This window comes from Thunnus thynnus, chromosome 8 (assembly GCF_963924715.1).
Source record: "Thunnus thynnus chromosome 8, fThuThy2.1, whole genome shotgun sequence".
Lineage (NCBI taxonomy): Eukaryota > Metazoa > Chordata > Actinopteri > Scombriformes > Scombridae > Thunnus > Thunnus thynnus.
In genome coordinates this window covers 18,001,455-18,029,349 of record NC_089524.1, presented here as the reverse complement: position 1 = coordinate 18,029,349, position 27,895 = coordinate 18,001,455, and the positions used below count along the sequence as shown (strand labels likewise).

The following is a 27,895-nucleotide window of genomic DNA, read 5'->3' as shown; positions in this document are numbered from 1 at the left end:
GGGCACAGGCCCAGAGGCCAAAAGGGCCCTCCCAGGCCAAAGCTAGTTGTTTTATTAGGATCCCTATTAGCTGCCAATTTAATGACCGCTAGCCCTCTTGGGGTCCTCGCATTTCTTGATGTAAAGTTGCATAGCTCAGTTAAAAGTAGTGATGTCCTTATAAGTCTTTCAGTATGAAATATCTGCCAACCAAATTCAATTCAATCCAATGTTTTTATTCATTTTTCCCTTCATATTTCTCCTGCGTACATTTCATTAAAAAACAGTGAAATTAGCAAAGCAACTGACTAAAAATAGTCTGACAGCAGAACAGCTCTGCTTTCAGAAAATAGAACAAACCTGCATCTCAGGATTTCTTTGATGGTCTCCTGTAATATTTATCCTCCTGTATTTAATAAAATATTAAGTGAGGATTATCAGTGTGGATTTGCTGTGGGCAGACAGCTGTAGATGTGTCAGTTTTTCAATCCTACGGCAGCACCTGATCACCTTCAAACCATCTACATTGTTCTTTCAGTGTGGGTGTCCTGCTCCTGTGTAGGAGGGGTTGAGAGGCCCAGTTTGTCATAATCTGTCCAGGCTTAATTTGTAATCCAATTCAATTTTAACATTATGCACACTATGTTTACTTATTTAAATTGCAGCTTTTCAGGATAAAACAACAAACAAATGAATAAATCAGATTCAGGGAAAAAAAAAACAGAAGCATCAACATGTATATGAGCATCTGATCCATTTAAACACTTGTTTCAGTAGTTAGAAAGGAATCAATCTTATTCATTGCAGAGGGCTGGAGACTCTCTCTCCCAGCACACACTAGGGGAGATGTTGGGTACCACCTGGACAGGTAGCCCATCTATCACAAGGCTGATACATATAGATAAAGGCCCAACCCTAAGGCCTAAACCCTCAACCCTCATGGACTTAATTGACATCACCTGGGAAGTGCTCGAGTGCAAGAGGCTGCAAGGGCTCACAATGGTATAAATAGGAATGGGACAGCACTTTGTGACACATCAGGTTACCTTGATGATGCAAAAGGTGTTACATACGATTGTGGGTTTGGGACTTTTTATTTTTTTACTTTCTTTATGGACACGGCACTCAAGATTCAGATTCAATACTTTATTGCTATATCAACACGACTGACTGGAATTTGTCTTAGTGGGCTCACTTAAACAAAAACAGAAAAAGACAAAAATAGTAAAACTTCTCATTCATGAAGCACATAATACATTTAACAAAGTATAAAACAGATGGCTAATATCCAACCCTTAAAATAATAACGTGCATGAAAGTCAAGTAAGGCACCGACTTACTGATTTGAACGTCTTCCAGGCTTTTGCCTGACAGAGAGGACGAGAGGTAACAGCATCATTGAGCAAAAATTAAAATAAATGGTTGATGAATAAACTAGGTGTGTAATATAACATATTGCTTCTGATTTCATGTGTGTTTATGTACCATCTTAAATCCTTGTTAATGTAAATCCTTGTTTCTTTCTAAGTTTAGGCATACCAGTGCACCCACTATGCCAGGCTGAACACTCATGTGCCAGTTTGTTTACTGTTTTTTTTAACACTTCCAGGCTTCCCCTTGTCCCCGTATTTAACACTGATTTAATGTAAACGCTATGAACTGTGGGTAATTCCCTCAGGCAAAGTCTGCAGAGATGTGGACTTATAGAAAGTGTGCATAAAGGGCTCAAAATGTCTGCCAGAGAGCCCTCATGCTCTTGACGATCTGACAGTGGGACAGTCCTAAGCCCTCGTGGACTTAGCGGGAACGCGCCTCAAAGTCTGTGAGTCCATGAGTGTGGACATTGGGATTGGGCCAATCACTCACGCTTGATTTCACAGCTACAGGGTGAATTAAGCAATTCACCCAGTCTGCATGTTGCTGGACTGTGGAAAGAGACAGCAGCACCCGGAGGAAACCAACAGGGGAGAACAAACACACATTAAGCCGAAGATTTGAACCCAGGACCTTCTTGTTGTGAGATGACATGTTGAATACTGAGCTATCAATGACACCCGATCCATAACTTTACCATCTCAGTGTGAACACAAGTTTATAGCATTAACCCAATAAAAACACTGGAAGACAAAATATCAGAGTACATATACAGATACTTTATTTACGCAAGAGGAAGAAAAAATGTACAAACAGTGAGACTGATCGGCATGATGTACTGACGGCAGACGAGTCTGGATTAATTGTCTGGTCTGGACTTGGGGCTGTAGTCAATCAGCTCCTTGTTGAGGGTCTCCACCTGGAACCAGGGGCCGTCTCCCTTCTGCCTCATATGTTTGCGCACCTCCATCTGTGCCAGTCTGTTGGCGACAAACAGGCAGCGAATTCATGAAATCAAGTAGCGTTAAAACATTAAATCATCGACTTTTCACAAAGCCGAGAAAAGAAAAACAATGACTCTCTCGCTCTCATTAGAAAAAACAAAGCTTCCTTGTTTGCTCGTTTTCAGAATCTCATTAACATTCTTGTGCAATTAAATGAGACAAAGCACTAATCCTAATTGCTATCTCAGAGTCAACTGGGTGAAATCAGTTATGTCATTTGTGCCTCACAGAGCCCACAGTACGTTAATTTTGCTTTGTGTTCAGATGTGTTTTTCAGTTCATGCTTGATGAAGAAACTTGTCGCTCTGCTGCGTGAATGCTTCAGTGAAAGTGAGCACTCGTAATGATTATATCCATTTAGAGAACCGTGGCACAGCTGATTACAAATACTTGTGTCTCGTAAGCTGGCATTGATCATCTTTCTCTTTTTATTCAGGTTTGGTTTAATCCGTGAGACAAAGCTGTAGATGTTTATGCGTCTTTATGGGCTTCATATGAAGGCAGAATCTACAACATTAACACCAAACTCACCTCATGTCTGCCTTCTCTTTCTCTATTTGGATTGCAGCCATCATCTTTTCATAGTCCTTCACTGGGGAATCATAGAAGGTCCGTGCGATCCATCTGCTGATGGGGTGCTGCGATGACAAGGAAAAACACACAACACAAAAAGTATTGCAACTGTATTCGATGAAGATTAACACGTTTCTCTCCATAAAACTATTTGTTTAGTCATTTGTTGTGACTGAGTTGCAGTGTGATGTTTTTGTGTTTTCTATTAAAAGGGTTGCTTTAACCAGTTACTCACTTCATCTGCTAACGGATGATAATACCAGAGATTTATTTTACCATCAAATTCTAAGTTAGTTGAAGAAATCTTGTGACTTTATTAGACTTAATCCTTTTACATTTATCTGCAATATAATCACATGTTTAAAAGGAGAACAGTACATAGGTTCCACTCTGAAATACACATCAGCATAGATCTTTAAGTCTAATAAAACATCTGAACATCCGGATCTGAAAATAAATTGTAGACAGAATACCCATCCTAATGCGAGAAAAATATGGCTACATACCTTGTAGTATTCCCAGTGCTCAGGTTCATAACCCTCAGGAATTTCAGCCAGCTCTGCCTCACCTTCACAACACAGTTACACTCAAGTTCAGTTCCAGCAAACATGTTACCTCTTTGTCATTTATTCATTTAAAAAATATCCATCGAACAAGTCCATCAAAGGATCCAAATCATACACCTCACTAAAACACACAAAATATGCTAAAAATATATGATTACTTACCGATGAAGACATTCACACATGTGACAAGGACGGCCACTGGAATACCAGTCAGCAGGACATAATATTGCTGAGAAAAAAGAAGACAAAATGAGATACTGAAAATTTTAATGTAGTTCTGAATGAGGGGTAACCAACTGGCCGACATATGTCAGGAATATAAGTTACTTTTATGCAAAAGGACTTCATGTTTTATGTAGAGCTGCAACAATTAGTTGATTAATCGATTAGTTGATCTACAGAAAATTAATCACCAACTATTTAGATAATCATTCATTTTTTTAAGAAAAAAAAAGTAGAAATTTTCTGGTTCCAGATTCTTAAAGGTGAATATTTTCTGGTTTCTTTAGTCTTATTTGATTGTAAACTAAATATTTAGGTAACAGACTGTTGGTCAGTACAAAAGAAGACATTTGAGGACGTCACCTTGGGCTTTGAGGTACAGTAATCAATATTTCCTGATATTTTATGGACCAAACGACTAATTGATAAATCTAGAAAATAATCAACAGATTATTCAATAATGAAAATAATCGTTAGTTGCAGCTCTAATTTTATGAAAAGATATACTTCATTATGTTGAACTTCTAGATCATAAAAACTACAAAAAAATCATTAGACCCAACATCTGGATTTCACACTCTTCTTCTTCACTACTGGCTGCATGTAATGTTCCTGAGCAAAGACTATAAGTTATTCTTAGTTCTCACCAATAAGCGCAGAAATCTCCTGTCATAGTAGTCAGAGGGTTTGACGATAAACATTTTCTTTCCATGACCCCAACGGACGGCCACTGAAAAACAAGGCAGAGATACTGTTATGACCATGTATTTTAAGGTCAGGTGCTATAGTGACATCATAATATGAGACTAGATAGACTGGATTTATGTTTGTTGATAAAGTGTCATGTAATTTAAATGTTTCTTAATTTTAAAGGTTAGGTTTACTGTTGTGAACTCGTTAGACTATTTTTTTTTGAGTGAAATGAACATCAGTGCCTCAGTATACACTACTGATCATTCCTCCAATTTTTACTGTCAATAAAAGAGGTTGACGACAAAGTCACAAGCTTGGTTATTATTAGGCTATAGCATCATATTAATATCAATATGTTGTGATATTTACCAAAGTTTTTAAAATGATGTGCATCCCATTGTGTCAAATGACTTTTTCTAGTTGGACCCTGAAAGCTAAGCAGCTATCTTTAACTATGAAGCTATGGCTGTGTACAAAATCACTCCCTTATTCACTCATTTACTACTCCTTATATAATTGACACTGAATAGTTTACAAAATAGTGAGCAGTAATTCAAGATTTCAGACACTCAAATAAAACGACGTAGGTTAAATGTGGTGCCCTTTATAGTAAACAGGGAGTGATTTCGGACACAGCATTTTGTGTTGACAGTAGGACAAACGTTAAGTTGCCAGCTAGCTAACGTTAGCAAGCAAGTCCCACGTCGCAAGGTCATGAGCACTGACGGCCACCTTCAGATTTAAACGTATCACTCTTTAAGCGGCCAAACTGTCGCTTACCTTTATCTGCCCGCGGGATTGTTCGAGTGAGTAAATTCGCCGCAGTATTTCCAGATTTCAGAGGACTCAGTCTGGCTGCGAAAGCAGCAGCAGACCTGAGAACACTCATGCCCACCATCTCTACTGTGGTACGACTGCCCAACAACACACACCGTGATTGGTTGATGAGCGAGTGAAGCGGGAGCCGCCATATTTAGTGAGGGCATAGTCGTTGGTCTTAATTCTGGTTCAGTTATTATTATTGTGTATTTTTTTAATCTATAACTTATAAAATAAATATATATATTAATAATTCTGAAAAGTCAAACAATATATATATATATATATATTTTTTGGTGTAGAAAATGCATGTCGGGTAAAGTGGGAAGGACTTGCTTGTGGTAAAGATGGCGTCGTCCTCATCCGCAGGACGCGTTGTGACTCTTTGCAAGCAGTTTCAAAATGTCTTAAGGATATCTTCAGCGATAAATACTCAGAAATGTGCTACTAACTTGACAAAATTCCAGTCTCATCTTTACAGGTAAGAATTGGTTGCATGTATGTGATTTTTGAAGTAAATGCCTTCATATCTCATGATTCCTCATACAACTCACGCAGAATTTATCTGCTTCTCAGTCACTGCTTGTGTATTTCTAAGGTTATTGTGTAGATTTAAGTCACTATCCGCGAATAAAACAGTATTTCCTCTAAATTAATGTGGGATTTAGCAAAATGTATGGTGCCATGTGCAGACATTTGTGGAGTTAGTCCAGTGACATTGAATTAGACGATGGTTTTATATGTTTCTATGTCACTCTCAGGTTTATAATACTGTGTTTTTAGTTACAGTGTCACTCAGGATTTCTTAGAGGCCACTGTGATGTCTTCAAGTTAGTCTAAAACCTTGAGATATTCAATTTAGTGTCATATATGATAAAGAGATAAAGAAAATTGTCACACATGAGAAGCTGGAACCATCAATATTTGGCATTTTTGCTTTAAAAACGACTGAAACTAGTATTCCATTATCAAAATAGTTGATCAATTGATTGATCGACGTTGCGGAAAAATGTTCTTCATGACATCATGACGAGCTTTTAATAAAAGTGTTAAGAAATTCTTCATTGCTAACTACCATTACTTGTTACTATTAACATCACTAACAAAATTGTCATATGGGATTTGATCAGATGTGACATTTTTCATCATTTTCTGATATTCTATAGACCAAATGACAAACTGACCAATTGAGAAATAATCGACAGATTAAGCAATAATTAAAATAATCGTTAGTTTCAGCCCTAAAGTATTTTGCTCTTACAATGTTTATGTTTGCTCCTCAAGCGGAGCCACAATAATGGATTTGTACAAATGAATAAACAAACCAACCAACGAGCGCGGACATCAGTTTTTGGATCATAAAGGAAAGGAGGGAACATTTTAAGAGAAGTTGAATGCACTTGCTTCACGAGAGATTTATTCAAATCCACAGATTCAGACCGAATGGTTGAATTAAGGATGGATTATGCCTGTAAGTCTTATTATGTGAATTTGCTTTGCTCCCAGCAGGGAAAAGTCTCCACTCGTTGCCCTATGTTGGTTCTTTCCCACCAGCTCTCTGGGTCAGTGTCGCGCCCTGCACACAACCATCAGCAGAAGAGGTCTGGAAGAGTTCTTTGACTCCCCCGACACCTGGGGAGAGACCGCAGTGAAATCAGGTAAAACATCAAGTAATATAGCATTTAGACACAACATACAGTACCTCCACCATAGCTACACGGTCCTCCAAAACACCCAAATGTGAGCAAAACTGATGCCAACTGCGTTATGGCCATTTAAACATACTGTATTATGTTGCCAAGGCACCACTGTAGCACAAATGTAATTTCAGTATTTCTCACCTGATATGATAGTAGGATTTCAAAGTATTTGTTTTTGGTGTGTCATAATATCCCAGGTGCACCGTGGACTGCCAAACAACTGAGAGCAAAGAGCAATGAAGAGTTACACAAACTCTGGTAAGCACTGAGGAGATGAAACACTTGTAGTGCTGCTTCACTTCACGGCATATAAACTTTCATCAGCTGTGAGTAACGTTCTCATCTTTACTCAGGTATGTGCTGCTGAAAGAAAAGAACATGCTGCTCACACTGGAGCAGGAATCAAAAAGGCAAAGAGTTCAGATGCCGAGTCCAGAAAGAATAAGAAAGGTTGGTATGACGTTCAAGTGACCAACACCATTACTGTAGGTTTGGTAAATTATTCCTGATTAAAGTCAGCAACTCTGACTCAGCCTTTGACAGCGCTGGGTGTAATTGATTGTTTGTGCTTATGCATCTAATGTATATCTGTCTTCCTCCTCCCAGGTTGAGCGGTCAATGATCAGGGTGGAGACGGTGGTGAACGAGAGAGAGACGGCGCTGCGTCTGCTGCAGACAGGACAGGAGAAAGCCAGGCCAGGAGCCTGGAGGAGGAACATATTCGGATACGTCTACTGGTGAGGGCAGAGTCTCAATGTACATCATGTCACACATCCACAGAGAGAAATAATGGACTCTTTATGAACCTTTTGACTAAACCGTTCTACCTCGGGGAATTGGGGAACCAGGTCGTTTTGAAGGTGTGAGTGTAACTTGCTTTCTCTCCTCCAGGTATCGATTCAAAGAATATGCTATTCCTTGGAACATGAACAAAAGATACAAGCGAAAGAGGTTCTACACACCTAAGTTTGTTGAACCACACATGAGGTAAGATGTGACACATATGCAATATTGTCAACTTTTTTTTAGTGTAAAAGAGTTAAATCATGTTATATAAAATTTATGATCTCTTACAGATAAATTGTCTTTTTTTTCACTCATATTTTTGTCTTTCAGGCTGCGTTTAGAGAAGCACCTTCGGGAAAAGGCCAGGAAAGCCTCCTTAGAGAAGGAAACTCAGGCCAAACTCCTCAAGAAGTTTCCTCAAATTAAAGTTACAGCGTCATGAAGTTTCCCATTTTGCTTGTAAGGAGTTTTTGATAGCTGTGATCCCGACATCTGTCCAGACATGAAGCCTGCTGAGGCGATACAAGTAGATTGAGATTAAGTCTGAATCAGCTCACTTTGAATAACTGAAGATGGTTTGAATCTGTTATCCCATGTTGAGTAAAAACGTTTGTCCAGCTGGTATTTGATCCTATACGATAAATTATGTTCCATTTCAATAACATGTTTTCTCTGTATTCATAAATATAAAAAATACAACTCATGTGTTGAGTGGATTTTTTCCTGGCCAATAAGGTAAAAGTTTGCTGATTGTAACAACTTTCAATTATCTAAATATAAACACTGTATCATGTCAACCACATTCATGTCTTATAGACAAATAACATAATGCTTCAGTAGAATAAAGACCATACAATAAAATACAAGAGCAGGCTTTTAGTTTTATCACAAATTCATTTAGGAAATCATGTAACAAAAACGGACTTTATTTTTTTTAAAGACCACATGTAGCCAATGACAAGCAAAAGTGAAAATTAAATACAGATTTATTTGACACTCACACCAATAAGCATAGGCGAGCGCTGACTGGCCTTTGCCTACGATGAGTTTACTCACTACACAGAAAAAAGTTTATGAACAAAAGACATTATTCACCCCAAACTCTAAGGTTGTTCCTCCAAATGCTCATCCTGAACCATCCAAATTTCACCTTGTCAGTATTCTGCAGAAACCTTGTACAACAAACTTTGTGTTTATGTTGTGTTTTTCGCAGTGTGATCAAACATGACTTTACAACCTACGTGATGATATTTTATGGCCCTTAGACCATGTCAAAGACTTTTTATAGATGCAAGGTTTCAACAAAACACGTACCATCTAAAGATAAGGCAGCAGATTGAATGTAATGGCATAAACACAGGAACTTAAACTGCACTTCATCAAAATGATTCGGATTACATTGTAGATGTTTATGTTGGATTTCTACAATAAATCCCAGACGGGCAGCTCATGGACAAACTCACTTATTGATAAAAGAAAATCATTAAAAAAAACAAAACAAGCGATCTTCCGTAGGTGTTCCTGAGTCCAGGGTCAGAGGTGAACGATTCTTGATGTTGAGCTTGTGGCAAAGACAGTAACGAGGAGGGTCGGGTGTCAAATCAAGGGCACTTCCTGTCCACACACTGCTTTCCTCCTTCCTCATACTCCTGTTTGGAGATCCACATCTGCTGGAAGGTTCCCTGCCAGACAGAGAGAACACGGTTTTACACTTTCATGGAAACTGAAAATCTTTCTCTTAGATTAATGATTGTTTTATAAGTTAAAGTGTGTACTTAAAGACAAAGTGGTCAAGCAAAGAGGATGTATAGATAGAAATGCAAGTCTCACATTTTAACTCACATTAACTTTCTTAAATATCAGGTAATTAAGGCGCAATTTTACATTTTGGAACTGGAACAACAATCTATATATAACAATCTATATTTAACAGAAAAAGTTCAAAAAGACAGAGTGTTGCCATTCTAGCAGCTCTGTTAGAACAGTATTGCTTTGAGCTAAATGCTAACATCAGAATGCAAACATGCTCGCAATGCCAATTCTTGTATGGCTAAAACAAAAAAAAGTCTACACATAACATCATAACTAAGACAATAACTACAATAAACATTTACAAAAAGGGATGAAAAATAAAAAAAAGAACATGAAAAAATGTTGGTATATTTTAGAGTCCAGCATCAGCTGCTGTGTGTCCTTACGAGTGACGCCAGGATGGAGCCTCCTATCCAGGCACTGAACCGGCGCTCCACTGTAGTGTTGTTAGCTATCAGCTTCAGCCTCATGCTCTGCAAATCACAGACAAACATGTCAAGCTCTCACGGAAAATATGCTAGTGTTCAGTGATGTATTTGAAGATCGGACCACCTTTTTTCAGATGACAATAACTAGCAAGTTGTTGTCCATCGTTACCTAAAAGCTTTACCAGAGAGGCAGTGGCGTCAACCAACACTCACCGGAGGAGTTTTCTGGGAGAGTTCTCTGTTCAGTCGGTCGGTGAAGCCCTGAATGAGCGTGTTTCCTCCAGTCACCACCACGCTGCCATACAGACCCTGAGACACAACAAGAACATTTTAAAATGCAAGATACTCTCAGTGACGTTTGCTTTAACTTGAAGGCTGCAAGGTGGCTTTTATTTATGTTTAGCTTTGTTTTGTCCTGTATCATGTTAAAATGAAGCATGTGAAAGGTGCCCATATGACCGACAAAACTTTTTTCTGTACCAGCTCCTACATTTGAGTCATTTTATCTTCACTAGACACATATTGTTAATTACATCACTTTAAACTGCAGGTGGATATTCTGTATGGAGGAATGACTTAATCGAGCATATCGATATGACTACAATTAGGTCTGTTACCCTAGTTTAAAACATGATGATACTCACCGGCCGGATGTCGATGTCACACATCCCCACGCTTGTTGTCACCACGTGGCCGACTCCTAACATGGTGTTTCCAGACAGGCCCTGTGATTGGACCAAACAGAAACACCGTATTACACTCTCATGAAACATAGATACACATTTGGAAACTTACAGAGTGGACTTTCCTTATTTGGAGTAGTATTCAGTGATAGGGTAATGTTCAGCTACTATGTCTGTGGCTGGTCTGATGATGAAACTCAGGCTATTGGGAGTGTTTTGGGTCACCTTGGCATTAGACGGATCAAACAGCCCCTCTGGGATTTTCAGTCTCTCCGCCCCGAAGTCACAGTTGTAGCCATTGGGCAGCTCATAGTGCACTGTGGGCATCTGGGCAGCAACCCTGATAAAAGAAAGCAAGATTAGCCGTGATTTAGTTCTTCTGGTAAGAAAATGTCACTTCACCCTTTAGAGGATGTTTACTTTTTAACATAAGAACCTCCATGAAAATCAGCCATGACAGGATGATAAAATTCAAACATATTAATGTTCATGTGAATCACAGACTCCCTTATTTCCAGCTTAAACTTCAGTGGGAACCTAGAGCTGAAATACTTTATGATTAGGTTATGATGGGTTTAATAAGTAGAAACACCACCACATCTTTCCTGCTCAACTTGCAAAATAATTCTCTTACTGTTCATCATATGGCGAGTCTGACACCTGTAGCACAGATGCCTGGAAGTCCTGGATCACACACTGCAAACAGTAAAAAAAAAAAAAGATTATTCGGCATTCATTTAATAAAAAGAAGACAAACAGCACACCAACTATATATGTTATGTAGCCATAAGGGAGTGTAAGAGGTTGCTTCTTACATTACACATGTAGTTGTGCCATGAGCGAGTGACTTGAGGTAGTTTCTCCTTTTTCTTCCAACTGGCTGGGGATCCCTCCCGCACTCCATCCTGCAATGATAAAACGCTGATTGTTCTACTGGTTGACATTAAAGCACAATACAGGCTGCATAGGTAAGTTTCACTCATATTTTATTTGGTATATGATTGTATGTATCTGGATAGCCATTAAGGCAATTTCCAGACAGAAATTGAAACCAGTCTATGCAGCAAAAGCAAAAAAAAAACACTTTAAACACCACTTTACTATCATCATTATCATAAAATTCATGGTACATATGAACATTATTGTTCATAAAAGTCTAACTGAAAGTCAATACAACTGAATTAGGGCTGAAACTAACATTTTCATTACCAATGAATCTGCTGATTATTTCTGGATTAATCTATTAATCGTTCAGGATATGAAATGTAAAAAAGAAAAAGGGGGGAAATTCACAATTTCTCTTACTTGTTTTGTCTGACGAACAGTCTAAAACACTCAATTTACTGTCATATATGACAAAGACACATTTATGAAGCTGGAACCATCAAATATTTGTATATACAGTATTTGCTTGAGAAATGACTGAAATGATTATTCGATCATCAAAATAGTTGCTAATTAATTTTGTGTTGATCAACTAATTATTGCAGCTCTAAACCAAATTACAGTAACTGACACTATCTGCACCTGTCCTACACACCAAACGAGTCAAAATTAACTGTAAAATGTATCCACAGCTACTATTTGACTCAAGTCTACAAATAACTGACATGATCGCTGCTTGCATGAGCCATAAAAATGAATAAAACATTTTACACTGTGTGTCAGTGTGACACCATAGAAAGGCCGGAGCAATATATGACTAATATTATTACTAGTGTACTTACTGCTTAAAATATATCATTCCACCTATGAAACACTCACCTTTGATGCAATCATGTAAGGAGGGATTATTTCAACATTTAACTCTTGAAATAGCTCCCTGCACTGCATGCTCATGAAGTCTCCAGCCAGGGGCGATTTGACAATGCCTACCAGAAAGAATAAACAACACATAATAACTCAAAGGAACACAGTCACGTGCGTATTTGGAAAGATGATCATGTTACTAAACATGCTACTAAACATGCAACCTGATACATAACCATGACTATAATGGGCTCTTAATGACTCCCAGTTCTTCAGATTATCATTTGCCAAAATTACTTCACTGATTCTTAGACCAGTGAAAGACTCTCCTTATCCTACAAATATGTATTTTGAGGTTCCTGAATCACTTTCCTCTATGTTTTACTTCTTTGTAGGAATGACTTAAAATAGCTTTGCTGCAGTAAGCAACATTTACACAGGGGGGGTGAAATTATTAGAGATTTACAGGCTTGCCGAAAATTATTCTTGTCTGACATCAGTTCATGAGAGTAACACAAGATTATAAGAATAATTAATTTGTTATGGCTGAGATTCTTGCTCCAACCAGCAGATGGCAACATAAATGGTAGAAAAGAAGCACCTGCATCAACAGAGGCTGTAGTATAATAACATGATCCCTGGTTTAAATGTAAATGTAAAGACGGTCAAATTATTTAATAAAGAATGATTTCAGATCATTTGTCACCTTGCTGCAGGACGTAGCCATCGTGCACTGGTATGGCTGTGGTGTGTGTGGCTCCGCTGTCAAGGACCAAGCCTGTAGACCGCCCGTTGGCAAAGCTTAAGAACTCAGAGTAAAGGAAACGTAATACGGTTCAACATATAACAGACATATAACCGTTATTAAACAGTATTCTTTTCTGGAAGATGTGAGGTAGTGAAGGATACGCTGACAGTACAGCTGATTTGCAGAGGAAGAATGCAGGAATGTTGTAATGCTCAAACATCAGCTCTGTGAGTTTCTCTCGTTTCGCTCGTGTGTTCCACTGCAGATACAAAAAAAACAGAGGTTAACCCACTTATAACACATCATATCATAGTCAGCACCAATCAAACTAATATGTTTATCTGTGAGGTGATGAATGACCAGCACAGGAAACAAACTCCTCCCTGAGTCCAGGTGGATTCTCACATCCTCCAGCAATTTAAGCACTTTGTTCTTAGCTGATAAATTATAAAACTATAACCATGTGACCTCAGTACAATCACAGAATAAGTAGTTCTTGTTTTTCACTGACTGACTCCAGCTCATAACAGCATCTTACTCACCGATGCTTCTGACATGAGCACTGGATGCAGGCTTGGTTCAGACTTGAAGTGCATCTTGTAGGTTTGATCCAAAATGGCCTGGAAACTGTCCCAGTCCTCGACTATAAAAAAAAAGCACCTTTAGACTGTGTGACAACAACAATCAGGTACGTTTATTGCATGTAACATTGTGCGAGTCACCTATAATAAAATCTTGGCCACAATCTGTGTCAGATCATGTTATCAATTTGAGGCATGTCAGATTGTGCACTGAATGTGTGGTGAATCAAAGGGCTATTATGTAAATAGAACAAAGTACATGAAAGTAAAGGCACATCATCAGCTCGTGTCATCCATCTGCATCGCTTGTATGTTTAGAAAATGCAGCAAAGTCACACAAAGTTATTTTTCACTTCACCTCCATCATTTTGGTTTTTGTGTGCCATGGACATATTGAGGAGAACGAGTGTTTTCCCCCTAAATTTTACTTAAAAATCTGCACACAATAAATGTCACGCTGGCCAGTGTATTCTGTGTCATTTCATGTTGTATTCTGATTGGTTTGCTTGTAGTCGTGGCTTGTAGCAGCAGTCACACTGTCAGAATTTGGTCTTAAATTTCTGACACTGTCAAAATTTTCCCTCAGGGTGTCGCCAAAGCTCCAAATCAGTCGTCTGTGAACGTATCTCACGGTGATCTAGAACAATCATTTTGGATTGATGACCAAAGATTTTACCAGGTTTCTCTCAGGATTGGTCTTTAAGGATGGGTTCACTTTTTTTCCCATCTCTGTCTTAAAACAATACTCAAATGTTCACATGTACGTTGACATTGTTATTTTTAGCTGTACATGTTCATCGTGTCCATAGTGGCCGTGAAGAGATCCTTTACTAATGCAGTCCTAATGTAAGAGATGGTGGATAAAAACCCACAGTCCTTGTTCAGTGTAAAACTGTGCTCTAACATTCAGCAAGATCAAACATGAGGCTTCAGCAGTCAGCTAAACAAGTCAAATGAGTATCTTCCAAAGTTACTGCATTTGATTTGATACTTGATTTGTTCAATTCAGACTGCTGAAATCTCATATACACATCTAATTTTGGGGACTAGTGTGCAGTTAGTGGCGGAAACTTAAACAAAAATGTAGGTGTTCTATACAGAGAACAATCCATGTAGACAGAAGATAAGACATATCTTAAACTCAACGTCACAAAAAACGTTACTGTTTCATCATCATCGCTGGGTCAGATGGCGGAGAAAATAGAGCGATGATGAGCTTTTTTAGATAATAATTTGAGCAACAGGCACCGATGTTCCAGGTCAGCCCTCTCAGGGAGCCTGTGGTCCCACAGTGCTGTTCTGCTGCAATTAAGATTGGTGTCACACTCATCCCTAAATAGCTTAACAGCCAAACTCCACTGGTCCAGATTCTGATGAGCATCATCCGCTAGGTCGGCGCATCCGAGCACTTATTTTATATCCGCAGCCGCAGATACTTCTGAGGTGACCAACATCAAACACAAGCCTGCAAAATTAGCATTTACAGCTGACAAATTGCAGAGAAATTAGGGTTGGTTTTAAATGTTTTGGATAGTTTCTGGAACAACTATTAATTGATCAGTCCGTCAATTCTGATATCAGTAATTAATGAAAGTCATTTATCAAGGAAAAATACCAAACCTTCATTGGTCCAGCGTCATTAATGTGAGGATTTTTTATCATTGTGTAAATCGAAGTTATTTGGACTCTGGGCTGTTGTTTGAAGAAAATAACCATTTTCAAGACCTCGCCTTTGCCTCTGAGAAGTATTAATGGAAATTTTCACTATTTTTTTTTTTTTAACAACAGATTAGTTGTTAAAGAAAACAATCGTTAGCTGCAGCCCTACTTTTGAATGACGGTTGTAAAGTAGAGTAATACAGTATGGTTCAACTGAATAATGTTAAACAGATGTCAAAAAATGCCACAATGACGACAGAAAATGGAAAAGAGAAAAAAACAAATTGGGAAATCTGAGACTACAATGAATGAGTACGCTGCGTTCCACATAACTGAACTTTAGTCCACAGGATGGGAAAATACATCTAGGATCCAACCATGAGGACAGCTCAGGACATGCGACGCACATCTGGCTTCGGGTGTTCAACACATCCACGATTAAGACAAGAACAAATTAGGAGAGGAAAATATGATAAATGGCAGGCAGACATGGCGGTAAACCCGAGACAGAAAGTGGGTTTGTCTTCCATTAAGAGGGAACTAGACGGGAGAGCTCATGATAATGAGTTTCCTTGGTCTTCAAATAATCTCATTAATATTCATGATAAGCAGCAGTCATCTATACGTCAGTCAGGGTTGTGAAGAGTTCATCCACAAAGTCGGCTGTCAGACCACGACGGTCTAATTATGGATACGGATCAAGTAGACCGGATTATAAATATTCATTGCTGAGTTTACGTCACAGATCAAGACAAAAAAATCAGGGTCATACATTTCCAAACAACCCATCTATGTTCATGTGGGTTGTAACTTATTGTCATTTATCAGCACTGCACATACATGACATAACGTTTTCAAAACATCCCAGTCGGTCCGTTATATTTAGATTATGTGCCAAATTCTGCCTGCACTTGATATTACTTTCCACTCCTTATTTAGCCAAAACATGGCAGTAAAAAAACAAAAATGGATTTTAATATGTGGAAAAAAAAAAACAACAACCACTCACTCATGCCATTCTTGAGCGGAGACATGACCTCCATGTTCTCCCTCGGCACCCTCAGCTGGTTGGTATCAATGTAGTAGGTGGTGCCGCTCTGCTTGCTTTTGTCACCATCTGTCTCCATGGGCGTGCTGCCATCCTCTCGGTCAAGAGTCACACCGATCACGGTGGGGAAGTCCGCCTGAGTCGAGCCAAAGCAAAAACAGCACATGTCTTGGTTTTTCTTCCCAGTATTAGAACAAAAAATCCAATAAAACCTTTCTTCAGAAAAATCAGCCCCTTCCCAGACACCGAAAACATAAATTCCCGTTTTTGTGAAACTCTTGAGGTGCCAAGAATGTGAGGCAATGCTCTTCTGGCTAATGAACACAAACATTACAACTGTTTTGAAATGCTCAAAAGTACCTAATTTGATTCTGTAACAATCCGACTATTTCATCATGCAGATACAATGTCTGCAAACTCAAAGCCAGGAGGACACAGGCTGTCCCATTACAGCGGCTCAGGTCACAACCAGAGGGGAATATTAAAGGAATAATTCAACATTTTGCTTTCTTGCCAAGAGTTGGATGAGAGCAGATACCCCTCTAATGTTTGTACGGTAAATATGAAGCTACTGCCAGAAGCTGGTTAGCTTGGTTTAAACTGGAAACTGGGGAAAACGGCTAGGTTGGCTCTTTGCTGGTTCCCTGGCAATGTCATGTGATGACAAGACTGCAGGTAGTTACTGCTCCAGGCCAAGTACAGCACATAACCCCCCCGTAAAATCACAATGTGTCATTTTTACATTTTGATTAATGTACAGATGAAACAAACAAGTTATAACATGTTAATAAGAGTTCTTTAGAAGCGCTAGAAGACAGATGTATTTTTTTGGAAAGAACCAAGTTAGCTGTTTCCGCTTGTTTCCAGTCTTTCTGCTAAGCTAAGCTAACCGGCTGCTGGCTGTAGCTTCATATTTACCGTATAGACATGAGAGCCGTATCGGTGCTCTCATCAGACTCTCTGCAAGAAAGCAAATATGCATATTATCCAAAATACCAAACAAGCTACTCTTTTCACAAAACTAGCAGCTGTCATACAAGCTATAACCCAGTAGATAATGTATAATGTATGAAGACAACATATCATTTTGAAAACAAGAAATAGGAAAAGACAAGGATGAGGGGGGTTATTCTCACAGATGATGGCCGGGCACTCTGGGATATCTTTAATACTGTGGTATGTGCATAAGGCATTGTATATCATTATAAAGACTAATGAGAATATGGCCATTCAGTCACCATCTGACACTCATCTCATCAAACGTATATGAACACAATCAAGATCTGCACCTAAAACACAGATAAATCAAAACTAAGCAAGTCCTCCAGAATGATCTGAACTCAATTTATGCCGTCTGTCTCCAGGGTGACGGCCCTCATTTCTTGACACTGGCGTACCCCTGGAGGGAAGATGAAGATGCACGGAGGAAAAAAAAGAAAAAAAGAAACATAGTTAATCAGGTCATTTGAGCGATCCACTTACCTTGGGACAGTCTTCTCCTGCATAGCCAGCTCTCACAGAGTATGAGCCGATGTCGAACACCAGAGCTCCCACCTCATCTGCAGAAACCAGAGAAGTTCTGTGATTTGCTGTAACATTCAATTTCACATGGAGGTATGTAGAGCTATATATCATTGGTGCTGCAGCGAACCATTATTTTCATTATCGATTCATGTTTAGAGTATTTTCTCGATTAATCGATTAGTCATTTTGGTCTATAAAACATCAGAAAACAGTAAAAAAAAGTCCATCAAACTATCTTAGAGCACAAGGTCACATCTTTAAATGTCTTGTTTTGTCCAATAAACAGTCCAAACCCCCAACATATTTAATTTGCTATCATATAAGACCAAGAAAAGCGGAAAACTCAAATTTAAGAACCTGGAACTATCAAATGTTTTGCATTTGTTTAAAAAAAAATACTTAAATAATTAATCAAAATAGTTAGCCAATAGCCAATTAATTTTCTTTCAGATGTAGCATCTCAACATATACACTTTTATCAAAAAAATAAATAAATAAGTTTTACTGCATTTTTTTCTGCAATGATATTTGGGTTGACAGGGAGTTAAGTATATAAGGAGAAGCTCCTCCACCTATTTTTTTCTCCTTTTTTCCTGTGTGCCCCAAAATATTCCCATTCCCACCTACACACAGAACATTAAAACACATTACATAGTCGTTTACACCCTGCCCTTACTTTAAAATCCTCACCCTGCCAATATATGAGCTGATGTCAACTTTGGAAAGTTCGAGTGGTATTGTTCTGAATACCAATTTTGAGATCATTGCTAAGAACATGCCACATAACATATTGTAAATCCCAAGATAGGAACAACAGCATGAAATAACAGCACAAGGAATTATCTCATGAAAAACATCATCTGAAGAACCAACCCTGTTTTGCACATATATTTGTATTAAGGCCGTGATAAATTAGAAGTCAGTGTCTTTTTACACTTACTTACACAAAGTAGATTCACTTAGCATGAGTACTGTTCACCAGAATCAATTAAAATATTCAATTAACATTTGGGATTATCAAAAGATAATCGATTATGACTTTGATCATGTGAAAGTGAAAATACCAATATATTTCTCAGTATTGGGGCCAATGTCTCTGCTGATACTTTAAATCATTCAAACTTTGTTTGTGTAGCATCGTTCATACAGGTTAGCGAGGTGAAAAGTGCTTCACAGATGACTGACAAGCCCATAATAAGACGAGTGTAGACCATAAAACAAAAAAAATAAATAATAATAATAATAATTAAATGACTTTGCTCTTTGTGCAGTAAACATCTTCCACCTTAAGAGAATAATGTGTGGTGTGAGGGGGAAAGTATTTGTTGCATATTGGAGCAGTATAAGCACAGTGGAAGCTGTGTCTGATTTAAACACTCACTGGCCACTTTATTAGGAACACCTGTGCAATCTAATGCAATCCAATAAAACAGATCTGCCATAAATTCTACATTTACATAGCTTATACATTTTCAATTTGTGTTGACAATCACAAAGGTGATAATTCCTAATTCCTGACTTGTTTTGCTGTGTGTGTTTTGTTTATGTATTTACTCAATTTCATCTATCTTTTGTCACGCTGTATATGTCTTATATATTTTTTAATGTATTTTATTTACTTAGTATTATTTTGATCCATCAGTGGGGATGGTGGGAGGATTATTGGGGGTGGATAGGATGGGCAGGGGGTAAGAGAAACGGTAAGAGAAACGGTCTGCAGTTGTGATTACAGCATGATGTAATACAGTCCTTATATGATATACTTAAGTAACTTGTTATACTCTTAATATACTAATATACTGTATACTATTAATCATGTAAAAATCAGTAAAGAAATGATCGCAAAAATCAACGGTGTGGCTATATACGTATAGCGCAAGGATACCGTTGTTGCATGTAAACATAAACGTACATTTTAATTGTAGGCTTTAGTTCACGTTACCATTGACAAAAGCATGAATGGCATATTGAAGCTCAGTGCTTAATAAATGAGTTAAGTTAATTTGGTTCTAAAAAACAAATTGTGAAGTTTCTCTCAGGTAGATGAATGTCAGCAAAAAAGTAACTAAGTTAAGGTTAACGCTACATGTAACTTTAAGCTCAACCACTGTGAGAATAGTGGAAACATTTACCTAGAAAGCAATATTTAACTTCACACACACACACGCACGGGACGGGTTCATGCCCACTTTCATTCATTTCCTTGCTTGCTAAGCAGCTAACTAACTAGCGGTTCCGGGGGGTAGATTTGAATGATTGCTGCATAAACTGAGCTTAATTTATAAGACGATGCACGTAGTGGAAGAGTGAATTCACGTATTCTTTATAAATGTGATCAAGAATTTAGTTTTAGTAAATCATGGAGCTAAAGCTAAACGTTAGCCAAGCTAGCACAGCAGGCTAACTATAAAGCTGCTAAAGCTACACAACGGAACAGCGTGGACAGCGGTTGATTCGTTTTATTTAAACCGTAAGGTGACACTCACCGCCTCCGTAGACTCCGCCACTCATCCTCTAAATGATCACAACGGCACCTTTTCTTGATGTAGGCTATTACGTTACAGCAGAATCCCAACCGCTAAACGGTTAATCACAACAAAGGGAGTTTGTTAGCATGGATCAAGCTAACAAAGCGGCGCCACACTGCGTCGAAGCGCTCGTCCAATCAGAGGGCGTTGCTCTTCTTCTTCTTCTTCTTTCGAGTTTGTTGATGGTTGAGAAGTAGCTTATAGACGCTTTACCGCCACCTGTTGGACTGGAGTGTGGAGCAGGCAGAAAACAAAATAAAAACAAAATGAAACAAACAATAAATAAATGAATACATTTTCAAAAACGCTATCCACTTTCTATGGTGAGGCTCTCCCTAACAGATTCCCTGAGGTGAGATCAAGTTTCGCTTCCATTAGTGCTGCTATTAGGACCTTTCATTGCTCATTGTAACTGTTACAGTCTAGTAGTATATTAAAGATCCCCTCCAGACATGTTTTAAAATGTATATAAAATACTCTGCTTTGATTAATAATTTGTGTCTGATAAGGTTTTTCCGCAAAAAAGTTGCATTATCTTGTTGAAATCCTTAAAATGGCATTTACTCCTTATCTTGCATTAAAAAAGAATCTATAAATATGCAAATATATTTCGTTTCAGAAGTTTAACTGTTGGACATAAGATGTTTCCCACTTCACTAAAAAGTCCATTCTCAGTGTTTCCACATCACACGTGTAAATTGAATATTGGACCATGATTTGCTTCCAAACTAGTTTTAATGTCACAAATCATGCTTGTAGGCCCGCCCTTAAAATTGGATTTTCAGTGAGCACACAGAGTGCATTAGTGAACTGGGAGTTTCAGGTGGTTCAATATCAAGTCACCTTCATGTTAAAACCAAACACAATATTTTCGCTTGTGAGAAGAGCAACTAGTTGGATTTTGGTTGACAGCCAGTCCTGCAAATCCTCCCAGAATGTCACAGAGTACATACAGTATTAAAACAGATGATCTGTAGTTTAAATTTATGTATCACAAAAGCTGCATTTACTGCGATTAACATTAAATCTGTCTTAGCTCTTCATTGGAAGGATAACTATTATTAAGAGTTATTGAAATGGACTTCTTTGGTCTTGGAGCTTACAAAATAAAAAATATGGTTGGTTCTCCATTTCTTTATTTTTTATCTTTTAGATTTGTGTTTTTGGGGTTTTTTTTATTTCAAACTTTATTAAACAAATGACATGTTACAAAACAACATACAACTTAAAACCAGAGGACATGACATGAATAATACATCAATTATACACATATGAAAATCAAAGGAGCAAAGGGAGCAGTATAAATTAATAAATAGTAAAACAATAAAATAAACAATAAATAAAAGCAGTTTTCATAGCTTTTTGGAAAACTTCAGCTCAATTTTAAAAACAAGCAGGAGGGGCCTAGACTTATTGAATTTACATTTATGTAAAGTTGAACATCTCAGACCAAAATTTCACAGTGTGGATGAATATTTCCCACAACATGATCCCAGTATGAAACCACAGCAGGAACTGTTACAATGTAGAGTTGAAAAAGAGCTCTTGGTCTTCAAGCTAAAAAACAGATTTTACCCACTGCAGTTTCACAAGGGTCAGGGGGAGAAACTACAGAAAAATTCAAGTCAGTGTCTCTCAGCATTGTGGGAAAACAGAGGGATGATGGAGTTTTTATTTGATTGTATTGAGTATTAAAGTATATTGCTCAGGTGGTCCAATCAGAGTGTAGCAGCACTTCCATTTCAGCTGTGACAGAAGCATCAAGAGGCTGCAAGATAAGGTTGCAAAGGAGGCCACAAAAAATAATCACATTGATTTGGCATTATTAACCAGAGACTGAAGGAACAATGGCAAAATCAATGGGAGGAAGAGAGGAAAGGATGATGGTTTTACAGAGTTCAAAGGAAAGTGGACAAAGGAACAGGAGCGATGAGGCAATAATATCAAGACTTAGATTTGGACACACCGGACTAAACAGCACAATAGATAAACATAATACAGATGTGACAACTGTGGGCAAGAAGAAACAGTAGTGCATGTTCTGCCACACTGTCAGACATATGATGCAGAAAGAAAGCATGTGATTCAAACCTCAGAAAAGCAAAAGTACACTTTGATCTAATAGATATTTTACAAAAGAACTCAAGAAATTTTTCAGTATCTTAGACTAACTAATTTGATTATGAAGATATTAGTTTTTTAATGAATATTATAAATACAAGACATGAACTCCATACCAGTTGGTGGCGGTAATGCACCAAGTTTGCCAACCGTCGATTAACCACAAATAAGAACAACAAGCGACTGTAAGTACTTCCCATTCTCAGGAGGGGACGTGGCCCTGCGGACTTGATATCAACGTAAGTGACAAGCTGATCAAAAGTAGTATAAAGTCACTTGTAGGGATTGAAATTGCAGACAGTGTGCGTACAGGCCTCTTTAGAGCACCGTGAGGTTAGTGAGTGAAAGCTGCAGGACCTTGAGTCACGGTCGTTTGGACGCAACAAGGCGACCATGTCTCACTCCGCAGCTGCAAAAAAGTCGCCACGCTGACATGAATACACGCAGAATTAGGGGTTTTAAAAAAATGCAAACGTTAAATTATTCCTGTGTTAAACATCCAGTGATATCGTCTTTGTCAGTTGTCTTATTCTTATAAAGTTAATAAGTTAAAGTTTAGACAACCTCGTGGTTGTCCAAAGTTGGATTAATGTGCGCAAGCGCGTTGGAGAGATGGTTTAGTAACTTGATGGCCAGTCTAAAGTCTGTGAAGAATTATGGTCATACAATCCTAAAATCATTTGAAGTAATAACCCTAAAACGCATATCAATCTAAAATTATGACTTATAACCAGTTACTGTCGTAAACGTAACTTCTCTTTTATTGACTGATTGTAATATATTGTTGATATAGAGTTAATGTGAAAATATCTTAAATTGTACCCATTATATGCTAATTTAAATTTTCATCAGAGATTCATTGTGTAAAAAAACAAAAAAAACAAACTATTTTCCAAGTAATCTCTTGTTTGCACCTGTGTGCTGTTCTTATTCGCTGCAGCACTACGTCCTGCACTGGACTGTAACACAGCTGTCACAACTTGGGCTGCAATTGACAATTATTGTCATTCATGCATTAATCTGCATTGTCATGATTGTTCTGTTAAATGTCATAAAATAGGGAATAGACAAAAGCATGTTTTTCCCTCAGAGCTCAGGGTGACATTGATCAACAATCTGAAACCCAAAAGAAACTCAGTTTCCTATCATAGCAGACTAAGAAAACCAGCAAATATTCACACCTGAAGAAGAGCTGCAACAAGTGAATTTTTTGCCATATTGGCTTAATAAAATGACAAATGATTAATTTGAAACAGCTGCTGATTAATTTTATATGGTATGACTAATTGATTCATCAACTACTTGTTTCAGCTCAAATGTGAATGTCTTACACTGTACTTCACATCCAAATCTATGCATTACATAGAGAAGTTATAAACATAAAGCTCCAATTTTCATGCCAGTATACTCTGGTCAACACCTGTTGACTGTCATTCTCTGTAGCACATGTGCAGCACTGTGTCCCACATGGATTGTGACACAGCTGACGTAACTTTTTGAAGTTATTTATTCATTTTGACATTGAAAGTTCATTCCTGACCTTGGAAACAGCAGTTGACAGAACAAAAATGATATGTCGGGAGACAGAAAAGGAGTCAATAACTATTTTGATAATAATTGACTAATTATTTAAGTAATTTATCAAGGAAAAATGTCACTGATGCTCAAATGTAAGTAAGGATATCAAGGTCCTGCAGCTTTCACTCATATGTTTTATATCATTAAACTGAATGTCTTTTAGATTTTTGACTGTTAGAAAAAACAAGTTTGAAGGCTTCTCTTTGAGGACTAAATATGGTGATGGTCATTTTCTCTGTTCTCTACCATTTTATAAACAATATAATAGGTCATTCGAAAAATAATAAACAGACAAATTGATTGTGAAAATAATCTTCAATCTTATCTGGAGCTTGTGGTGAGATTGTTCTGTCAACAATTATTGAGTAATGTTCTTCAAACCCTTTTGAACTTGTCATATTAATTTTTAACTTGGTTTGCTTCCAGCACTCATGCAACGCTGCCTCACTCTGACTGTTGCACGGCACAGCAGTCTCCTATTACGAAGTAAATTTGCGTCTGTCCATCGCCACCAGTCAGCAGCCATGTCAAGTCTCCTCATCAACCAGCCCAAATACTCCTGGCTGAAAGAGCTGGGCCTGTCTGAGGACAACCCCGGTGTTTACAACGGGAGCTGGGGAGGCAGCGGGGAGGTTATTACATCATACTGCCCCGCCAACAATGAGCCAATTGCCAGAGTAACCCAGGCCACTTTGGCGGAGTATGAAGAAACTGTTCAGAAGACGAGGGAGGCTTGGAAGATGTGGGCAGATATTCCAGCTCCGAAAAGAGGGGAGATTGTGAGGCAGATTGGAGACGCCCTAAGAAAGAAGATTAAAGTTCTCGGGAGCCTTGTGTCTCTAGAAATGGGCAAGATCTATGTTGAGGGAGTGGGAGAAGTTCAGGAATACGTTGATGTCTGCGATTACGCTGTTGGTCTGTCGAGAATGATTGGTGGGCCCATCCTGCCTTCAGAAAGACCAGGCCACGCCCTGATCGAACAGTGGAACCCAGTCGGTCTCGTTGGCATCATCACTGCATTTAACTTCCCTGTGGCGGTCTACGGCTGGAACAATGCCATCGCTCTGACCTGCGGCAATGTCTGCCTCTGGAAAGGAGCCCCAACCACGCCTCTCACAAGTGTTGCTGTCACTAAGATTGTGGCTGAGGTGCTGGAGCAGAACAACCTGCCGGGCGCCATCTGCTCCATGACCTGTGGAGGTGCTGATATCGGCACGGCCATGGCGAAGGACGAGCGTGTGGACCTGCTGTCATTCACCGGCAGCACCCACGTTGGCAAATTGGTGTCCATGATGGTGCAAGAAAGGTTCGGTCGCAAGCTACTGGAGCTCGGCGGAAACAACGCAATCATCGTGTTTGAGGACGCTGATCTGAACCTTGTGGTGCCATCTGCTGTCTTTGCATCTGTGGGAACCGCCGGACAGCGCTGCACCACAACCAGAAGGCTGATGCTGCACGAGAGCGTCCACGACACAGTGGTTGAGAGGATCACCAAGGCCTATAAGCAAGTCCGCATTGGAGACCCTTGGGATCCCAGCACCCTGTATGGACCCCTGCACACCAAACAAGCCGTGGAGCAGTATCTGGCAGCTATCGAGCAAGCCAAAAAGCAAGGTGGCACTGTGGTCTGCGGAGGAAAAGTGATGGATCGTCCCGGAAACTACGTAGAGCCCACCATCATCACAGGGCTGGCTCACGACGCTCCCATTGTCCACACCGAAACCTTCGTCCCCATCCTCTACGTCCTCAAGTTCAAGACAGAAGATGAAGCATTTGCCTGGAACAACGAGGTCAAGCAGGGCCTGTCCAGCAGTATCTTCACCAAAGATTTGGGACGGGTTTTCCGCTGGCTGGGGCCAAAAGGATCCGACTGCGGCATTGTGAATGTCAACATTCCTACCAGTGGAGCTGAGATCGGAGGAGCCTTCGGAGGGGAGAAACACACAGGGGGTGGAAGAGAGTCGGGCAGCGACTCTTGGAAGCAGTACATGAGGCGTTCAACCTGCACAATAAACTACAGCAAGGATCTTCCTCTGGCCCAGGGAATCAAGTTTGAGTAAAGCCGCAGGTGGTTTGTTGATTATGCGTTGATAATCCCAAAAGAAAAACAAGAAATGTTTTTTACTGGCTTGTCATTGCAGTTTTGTATTCAGAAAGGTCAGTTTTTCAGAGTTTGAACAAGATTTGGTATAATTTTGGATCAGTCTCATTAGTTTAGGGTCGAGGCTTTAGATACGAATCCTAGATTCGAAATGACAGTTTGAAAGTAGTTCAGTGTTAAAAGTCAAATTCAGTTTCTCCAAATGTTGGTGTGCACTTTTCTTCAAGCACTTAGAAAGCAAGTTTCAGTGCTAGATGACTGTACCAGATGCTTTATACTGTATAAAAAATAAATCTTACCTTTTTATTATGAAGAAAGAAAGAAAAACTGGAGTGGTCCTTATCAATGTGTAAAATAAAAAAAGGTCAGTAAGGGTGCAGGTTGTGCATTGGTACTGTAGGTGTTGACATCTGATTTTAGAAGAAAAGAAAGATGGTAGAATACAACATACAGTATTATATAATGTGTAATTTTAGTGCAAATAGTATTTCATCACAGACTGCTTAGAAGAATCTTGTCATCCAGTTTCCAAGATTACAAAACACTAACAAACACTAACAGGCTTAATAGAAGGTAGCTACTAAAATACAGACTGTTTGCATCTCTAATCCCGCATTAATATACTGTTGTGTTCATATAAAGCTCTTGTCATGAAAGAGTCCCAATGTGCCTCTCAGACAATAAAACCCACAATAAATAAAAGGCTTCTTGTGGACTTTGTCTGCCTCTTCTTTCAAAACTTATTCAGCCATGACTTTTGTTTTATGCATGTCATACACCACTTAAATATCAAAAGCTGCACATTTAAGAAAACAGAGATTCAGCACAGCTAGTCATCTTTAAGTCGATGTTCATATTTTGTCTATATAAATTCCGATCTTTCTGTATAATGTTATATTGTGAGTCAATGACTGCTGGGTGTAATATTAGCCCTTGTATTTCTGATGCAGTCTTATTCTCAGTTTTGAAAATGTCACTAGAAATCCTATGGAATCCATAGTCATGCAAAGACATTCCTTATATCCTATAACAAAGATTTAATTATGTCTTATTTTTATCTATAAAGATTACAGCAAGAACAGAAAGTGGTGTCATCACCTCTACAGGAAACTTCAAGGAGCCTCAACAACAGAGCCATCCTGGTGCAAAGTCTCCTCTGTGTGGTGCTTTATTGGATAATTAGCAGTCATATGTTAAAATAACTGAAGTTACTAACATTTTTCTCAATAGAGCTTAAAATACAAAATGATGTACAAAATTAGAGTACAACAGACCACTGACAAAGGTGAAAAAAGTGACAATATTAACAGACATTAAAATGGATTTATTGTATTTGAGTCAGTGGATTTTGTTAATTTTTTCCTGCAACATTGTTCACTGTTGTATTCAAGTGTCCCAGTAACTCATGACAGTGTGACAGTGAGCCAGCATGAATAATACCCAGACTCTGAACCTGGAGAAGCTAAATAGATTTCAGCCATCATTAATTTCATTATTTACACCTGTGCTTTTCCTAATGTGACATCAAAATGTCTTGTGTGGAGAAAAAAATGTCTATTGTTTCAGACTGTTTTATAGAAGATGTATGTGTCTAAATTCTCTTAAAAGCGCCATTTAAA

At 38.6% G+C, this 27,895-nt stretch overlaps 4 protein-coding genes across 5 annotated transcripts; 2 read left to right on the top strand and 2 right to left on the bottom strand.

Annotated features, from left to right (window-relative positions):
• Positions 1–2,111: 2,111 nt before the first annotated feature.
• Positions 2,112–5,351, bottom strand: ndufb5 (NADH:ubiquinone oxidoreductase subunit B5). Its single transcript, XM_067596870.1, has 6 exons — positions 5,192–5,351; positions 4,366–4,448; positions 3,659–3,725; positions 3,437–3,498; positions 2,889–2,995; positions 2,112–2,333 (listed from the first exon to the last, which is right to left on the bottom strand). Exons 1-6 carry the CDS (start codon positions 5,307–5,309, stop codon positions 2,213–2,215), a joined length of 558 nt encoding a protein of 185 aa, XP_067452971.1. The 5' UTR covers positions 5,310–5,351; the 3' UTR covers positions 2,112–2,212.
• Positions 5,352–5,552: 201 nt separating this feature from the next.
• Positions 5,553–8,419, top strand: mrpl47 (mitochondrial ribosomal protein L47). Of its 2 annotated transcripts, none has more exons than XM_067596869.1 (7): positions 5,553–5,711; positions 6,740–6,888; positions 7,128–7,188; positions 7,284–7,380; positions 7,537–7,667; positions 7,822–7,917; positions 8,047–8,419. In XM_067596869.1, the coding sequence occupies exons 1-7, from the start codon at positions 5,578–5,580 to the stop codon at positions 8,156–8,158; spliced, it is 780 nt and encodes a 259-aa protein (XP_067452970.1). In that variant the 5' UTR covers positions 5,553–5,577; the 3' UTR covers positions 8,159–8,419. The 2 variants fall into 2 exon arrangements, with proteins under 2 accessions (XP_067452970.1, XP_067452969.1); XM_067596868.1 differs by having other exon boundaries at positions 6,737–6,888.
• Positions 8,420–8,621: 202 nt separating this feature from the next.
• Positions 8,622–20,625, bottom strand: actl6a (actin-like 6A). Its single transcript, XM_067596867.1, has 14 exons — positions 20,435–20,625; positions 17,907–17,983; positions 16,386–16,560; positions 13,679–13,779; positions 13,298–13,395; positions 13,095–13,189; positions 12,404–12,510; positions 11,455–11,544; positions 11,274–11,335; positions 10,865–10,979; positions 10,601–10,681; positions 10,170–10,265; positions 9,915–10,001; positions 8,622–9,398 (listed from the first exon to the last, which is right to left on the bottom strand). The coding sequence occupies exons 1-14, from the start codon at positions 20,457–20,459 to the stop codon at positions 9,318–9,320; spliced, it is 1,290 nt and encodes a 429-aa protein (XP_067452968.1). The 5' UTR covers positions 20,460–20,625; the 3' UTR covers positions 8,622–9,317.
• Positions 20,626–22,739: 2,114 nt separating this feature from the next.
• aldh7a1 (aldehyde dehydrogenase 7 family, member A1) lies at positions 22,740–26,991 on the top strand. Its single transcript, XM_067596866.1, has 2 exons — positions 22,740–22,836; positions 24,602–26,991. The coding sequence occupies exon 2, from the start codon at positions 24,607–24,609 to the stop codon at positions 26,233–26,235; it is 1,629 nt and encodes a 542-aa protein (XP_067452967.1). The 5' UTR covers positions 22,740–22,836; positions 24,602–24,606; the 3' UTR covers positions 26,236–26,991.
• The last annotated feature ends 904 nt before the right edge of the window (positions 26,992–27,895 follow it).